At 37.9% G+C, this 6,396-nt stretch overlaps 1 protein-coding gene across 6 annotated transcripts in view; it reads left to right on the plus strand.

The window, feature by feature from the left end:
* LOC104595277 (sulfhydryl oxidase 2-like) overlaps positions 1-5,507 on the plus strand; it is a 46,373-nt gene extending 40,866 nt beyond the window's left edge. For 2 of the 6 annotated variants that reach the window (XM_010256062.3, XM_088900142.1), the window contains 3 exons: positions 4,368-4,514; positions 4,607-5,101; positions 5,232-5,507. In XM_010256062.3, the coding sequence (XP_010254364.1) occupies positions 4,368-4,514; positions 4,607-5,090 (631 nt within the window). In that variant the 3' untranslated portion in view covers positions 5,091-5,101; positions 5,232-5,507. Of the gene's footprint in view, positions 1-4,367; positions 4,515-4,606 lie in introns of all 6 variants that reach the window. The other 4 variants (XM_010256139.3, XM_088900143.1, XM_010255988.3 and 1 more) reach the window with 2 other exon arrangements.
* Positions 5,508-6,396: the final 889 nt, after the last annotated feature.

The raw sequence follows: 6,396 nt of genomic DNA on the forward strand, positions 1-6,396 counted from the left end.
AATTATAAGAAACAAACAAAGTGGAAATGCTAGTCATATGATCAGAAGCACCAGAATCAATAATCCAAGGGATCCTACAATTAGATAGGGGCAAGAGAGCCATCGACTAGGGTGATTTTGTCACGGCTAGGAACTAAATCATAAGAAACAAACAAAGTGGAAAGGCTAGTCATATGATCAGAAGCACCAGAATCAATAATCCAAGGGATCCTACAATTACCTGAAATAGTTGTATGATTGGCAGAAGCCCGTATACCTGAATGAGCAAATGCAGAAGAGGTTGAATTTCTTGGAGGGTTGGAAGAAGAGGCCACGCGCTCTAGGTGATTGATCATCCTCCCAAACTTCTCATATTCTACCTTCATAGCTACTAACTGCTCACTAGTAGTCATCTCTTCAGTTTGGTATCTGTCACTATCTAGACCAGCAGCAATATTGGCACTCCCTGCCTTCATATTATCAGTCTTCTTTTGAAACCGAAGAGGAAGAAGCTCAGGATGCAATTTCCAACACTTGTCTTTAGTATGTTTTGGCTTCTTACAATACTCACAAGTAATTTCTTTCTTCCCTGAGCTACTTGGAGTCCCTGCAACTCCCTTGCGTTTCACTCCCATTTTAGCAAAGTGATCATTTAGACCAGCCCCTTGGACCTGGACAAGTTTACTGCTTTCTTCACTACTTACCAAGGAATAGGCTTGAGATAGTGAAACAATATCATTGGATAAAATATTTTGCTTTGTGATGTCATACTCTGGATTCAGCTCTGTCAAAAACTCAAACACCCTGTTTCTCTCAACAAGTTTCCTATAGGTCTCAGCATCATTAGTGGTGTCCCAGGCTACAGCTTCTGTCAAATCAATTTCTTTCCATAAAGACTTCAGTATTGAGAAATACACAGCTAATGGTTTCTCCCCCTGTCTCAAATTCTTCACGTCACTTCTCATCTTGTAAACCTTGGCTACATTTAATTTTTAGGAATAGGTTTCAGCAACACTATCCCAAATTTCCTTTGCCGAATTCATCCACAAATAGAGCTGACTAATTTGCGGTTGCATTGAGTTCACAAGCCATCCAATAACCATATAATTTTCTTGCATCCATTTTTCATATGATGAATCATCTTCCGAAGGAGCCTTCTTGCTCCCGGAGATAAAACCCCATTTGCCTCTACTGCAAATATGAATTTTTACTGATTGTGACCAAAGTTCAAAGTATCGGAAACGTAAGGTGTATCGGAAAGATAATTTTAGGAGACGTATCTTGATACGCTTTGGATACGTATGGATCCGGACGAAAAATCAAGATACGCATAAATATGCTAAAAAGTTTAAATAAATTCTAAAAAACATATTAATAACGATAGTTACAAGTTTTAGATGATTGTAAATAAGTTATTTAAAAGTAAAAAACTGTAATTTAATGGTCTATATAAAATTCGAGATATCGAGACACACTTAGTAACTATTGACAAATGATGGAATAACTAAAATGTGAAAAAACCAAAAAAAAAAAAAACTAAAATGTATATTGATATACATTAGTTTTAAAATGATCAATATAATTTATCTTAATATTTATTAATACATAAATTTTAATAATTAATTCTAACATTTATTGATAAGCATATACTAAGAAAAAGAGAAAAATTACTTAAAAATAAAAATGCATAAACAAATACCAAGCAAAAGGGCGTGGCTTAGTGGTGAACCTCTAGGTCTTAAAGCTTAATGTCTAGGGTTCGAATCTTTCTATTGCTAATTTCTAGTTTTTATACTAACAAAACGAATTTAATGAGAAAGAGGGTTATTAATTAACGAAATTAATGAGAAGAGAATTCCAATTAGGCGCTAAAACTGCAATTCAAATTTAAAATTATGCATTAATTATAGGAGTAATTAACTAATTAATGAGAGAGAAATTCATTTAAATATAGGAGTAAATATATAATTAATGAGAGGTAATTCGACCTTAAATATAATTTAATGAAATTAATGAGAGAGAAGGGGACTTGTATTAGGTTGTATCGGATTGTTTCGGAACCGTATCGGTCGATACAGACCCGAAACAGTCCGATACAGGGCCCAAAACGGTTCGATACAAACTGATGCATACGAAAATGAACGCTACAAATAATTTCTATGTGTACCGTGTATCGGACTTGTACCAGAACGTTATGTATTGGCCGATACGATCCGATACGTTGTGAAATTTTAAACCTTGATTGTGACCAAGCTAGATAATTAGTTCCATCTATCTTGGTTGTGGTCACAGCCAATAGAGAGTCTACAGAGGCTCCTGGAACCTGTCCGGATTCAGCAACATGCTTGCTTTCATCTTCTTAAATACTTCAAAAATAACTTCTAACAACTTTAAATATCAACAAATGAAGACAGAACAAACTGTGTTGTGAGCCAACCTCTATGCAGCCGTACCAGGTACCTGCGTCACCCGGAAGCCGGGAGAAACAGAGAAATCTCAGCCGCTTCTTGTAGACTTCACAGAACACCAATCCACTTATTCAATCTTCAAGATGAAGGATGAGAAGACCTTCAGTCACTGAGCGCCCAAGTCAAACTCCCTGTGGGGCCCGCAATCAGATTTCTCTAGAAAATTAGGGTTTTGGGTAACACACTTGAATCTGTCAGGAGGACGACAAAACCAGTCCCCTTCTCTCCAGAAACCACTAACAACTGGGCTGAAATAGGTTTATTTAACTATTCATACGATTCAGTTCTCCATACACACTGTGTATGGGAAAAAAGAGGTGAAAAGAGGGAAAAGTCGAGCCTGCTCTGATACCAAGAAGAAAAACAGCCTTTTGAAAGGAAGGGACTGTTTAAAAAGTTGCAGAAAATCAAAAGAAAGTAGCAGAAACCAAGTTGCAAGAAGAGAGAAGAAGAAGAAGAAGAAGGTGGCGACAACTAGGGTTCAAAGAGAGATTTTTTGAACATAACGTCCTCTCTTACACCTCTAATTCCATTTCATTAAGTTAAAACTTTAGTAATTTACAGAGAGGCCCCTAGTTGGGCAGAAAATTAAAAAACATAACATAAGAAAGAATAAAGCTCAGATTAAGGCCCATTACAGCAGAAAACATAAAAGATAAAAAAGATAAACAGCCTATGGGCCATTTGGCCCATCTTCTCTGCAAATACCATTTTTACTGCAGAAATCAAATCTAATGTAAGGAAGGAAAAAGGGTAGGATTTTATTGATGGCCTTCCAAGGAGATGCTTGATTTTCCCTTGCCAATGTTCCAGCATCCCATCCATTATCCAAAAGCCCATGAATACTTGCGGTCACCCTTGCCCATAATTTGTCTCTCTCTTGAGGCATTCTCCACAACCATTTCCCTAGCAGAGCAGTGTTCCTTCTTTGTATATTACCTATTCCCCCCCCCCATTTATTTTTATCACTACAAGCCAGTTCCCACCTTATCCTATGATCCCTCTTACCTTCCCTTGGTTTTCACAGGAAATCTCTCATTATCTTCTAATCTCTTTCCTACACCTATTAGGATTTTAAACACTGACAAGTAATAAACCGGTAGGTTAGAAAGAGTAGGCCTGATCAAGGTAATCCTTCCTCCTATTGATAAATACCCTTTTTTTTCCAGGAGGCAAGCCTTTTGGTAAATCTTTCTATCATCGGGTTCCAAAACCTGACTTCTTTAGGATTAGCTCCAAGAGGTAGACCTAGGTAAGTCAGAGGCCATTGGACAATGCTACACCCCAAAATGTTTTCACACTCTACCATCTCCCCTTCAGCCATGTTAATCCCAGCAATGCAACTCTTCTCAAAATTTATTTTTAAATTTGGCATTCTTGCAGAGAGTTATACTGATAGTTTTAAATGAAGTACCTGTAGTAGTGATAGACTCTGCGTGAATGAAATCATCATCACCAATGGGTCTAAAATACAACCAGAAATTCCTCCCAACCCTTGAAGACTCCTCCAATAGGTGATCCTTGATTACCCATGGCAAACCATCCAAATTCATGTTGATCTGTCCCTGGGTTGGAGGGAGACCCAGCCTGGCATCAATTTTTGTGTCTCTCAGGACCTTGTTAAACGAGACTAACCTTTTGGTATCTAGATGCCTAAATAGATAGAAATACTATGCCTTTATTTGGTTATCTGATGGAATCATTAATAGATTTTTTTTGGCTACTGAGAATCATTAATAGATTATTATAATCCTTTTAATGAGGCTTAACTCCATTCCTTGACGTTTATGCCTTGCACATTTGGAGGCATCCTTACGACTTGCCTCACATCTTCACATTTTATAAAATTTTTGAGCATTTCACAATACATCTGAGTTGGGAGTTCATGTTTGGCTCAGGTAGTTTCTTGTTGCTTTGCAGCTGTGGGTTATGGGTTCTATTACATTCCCTATCTGTTAGGCTGGAAGATGGAGAAAGCCACATAGCATTTACAGCCATTTGTGATTTCATTCACAACTTTTTCATATGCCAGGAGTGCCGTAGACATTTCTATGAGATGTGTTCAACGTGAGAGAACCTGAACTGCTTGTAATTGGTTATCTTCACATTCTCCACATTCTCTTAAGATCTTCTCACTAGGATTTTATTTTTCTTTGCAGTGTTTCTTATCCTTTCAACAAGACAAGCCAGTTTGCCCTATGGCTATGGGACACACACAACAAAGTAAATGAAAGGCTAAAGAAAGAAGAGGAGTCTCTGGGGACTGGTGACCCAAAATTCCCAAAGATGCTATGGCCACCAAAGCAGCTCTGCCCATCTTGTTATCGCTCCCTGAAAAAGAAAAGTGATGGCACCAGTCAGGTTGAATGGAATTTGGATGCGGTGTTCAAGTTCTTGGTTGGTTACTATGGTAATATGCTTGTGTCATCATACAAAGACAATGGTCTCCTTGGGGTTGGCGGAAATGAGAGGTCTCTGGTTGATGATATGGCAACATCAACAAGTGCAGTTGCAGTGCCTGTAGGAGCTGCATTAGGCATTGCTCTTGCCAGCTGTGCATTTGGAGCACTCGCTTGTGTCTGGCGGTCCCAGCAGAAGAATCGGAAGTACTTTTACCAACTACACTCTTTAAAGAACATATGATTAGTAGTATGGTAATCATCATGTTTTAAGTGCTCTATTAAAAGCTAAGGAAAAAAGAAATGGCGTTAGTGGGTATCAGGGCTGTCAAGTTTCATTGGGAAGTTTGATATTCTTATTTTCCTTTTTTACCCAACATTTCAGGCGAAGGAGGAACTGAAGCTGAGATTATACCAGATTAAAACCAGGCGTTGCCATTAATTAAGGTGCATAGCATGGTCTGTTGGGCTCATGATACACAACAACTTAACCAGCCATACTGCCTACTTGAGCTCCACTTCTATATACCTTTTGTTCCCTTCATTTTTTCTTGTAATAGCAATGAAATGTATAGATTTGTTTAATAACCATATATTTCTTAGCTGAATGTTTCATAATTATAATTTTGAAAATTATTAGTGAAGTGACATTGCAGCATTACTCTCTTTTGATTCTTTATTTTTTTGAGCTTTCCTTTAACTTTGTGTACTTTGTTAAGGTAAACTATTACTGTTGGCTATTAAGCTCATATAAATCAATGCAGTGCTTCCTGTTGCATGTGAGAGTTATTTGAGAACCAGAGGAAATTTTCCCTGATGTTACTTTCCTGGATCCCAAATGTGCGACTACAGAGCATGGTTCTTTTGAGACTTGAAAGACAGGTATAAGGCATTGAGTATTGAGACAGGTTCGTGTATAGAATGGGTGATGGATACATATGGAAAGCTCATTAGCTCATGAGTCAACAGAAATGGATATTCACAGCCTTGTGATCTAGAACAAAAGAAGGAAGGAATTTGCTTCTGGCCCAGCATAAGTTGGTTATGATCTTTGGGTTGATTTGTGGCATACCAATTGAGTTCTGCCTTTTCCGACCCAGCATAAGTTGGTTTATGAAGTAGCTTTCGGATCCCAAATGTGATGACAAGATGCTACCCATATTACTTGAATTAACAGGAAGTATATTTCAAGGTTTTATAATTGACATGTTGAAGGCATTAAATGGCTAGAAGCCTAGAACAAATAACTCGAATCCTTTCTGAACTTGCAGCTGAGGAGGCTGCTGATAATAGATGACTTCAATTGGTACTCTGGTGTGCTTGGGTAAAATGCTTTTGATGTAACAGGACTTGAAGATGGCATTTGGAGGAGTACCTGGACTTTTCCCAAGTGGGTCTAAAAACTATTCCTTCTCTCCCTCACAGAGAAGAACAAAGTAAATCGGCCAACATTTGATTTGCTGATTGTACTTGAAATCAGAAAAGCATGCAGGTGCTTAACTGCTTGGCTAACTCTAGATCTCCTCAATTCATGTTATTTTTATTTAATT

The sequence above is a fragment of the Nelumbo nucifera genome, chromosome 3, assembly GCF_055504915.1.
Source record: "Nelumbo nucifera cultivar China Antique chromosome 3, China Antique-T2T, whole genome shotgun sequence".
Lineage (NCBI taxonomy): Eukaryota > Viridiplantae > Streptophyta > Magnoliopsida > Proteales > Nelumbonaceae > Nelumbo > Nelumbo nucifera.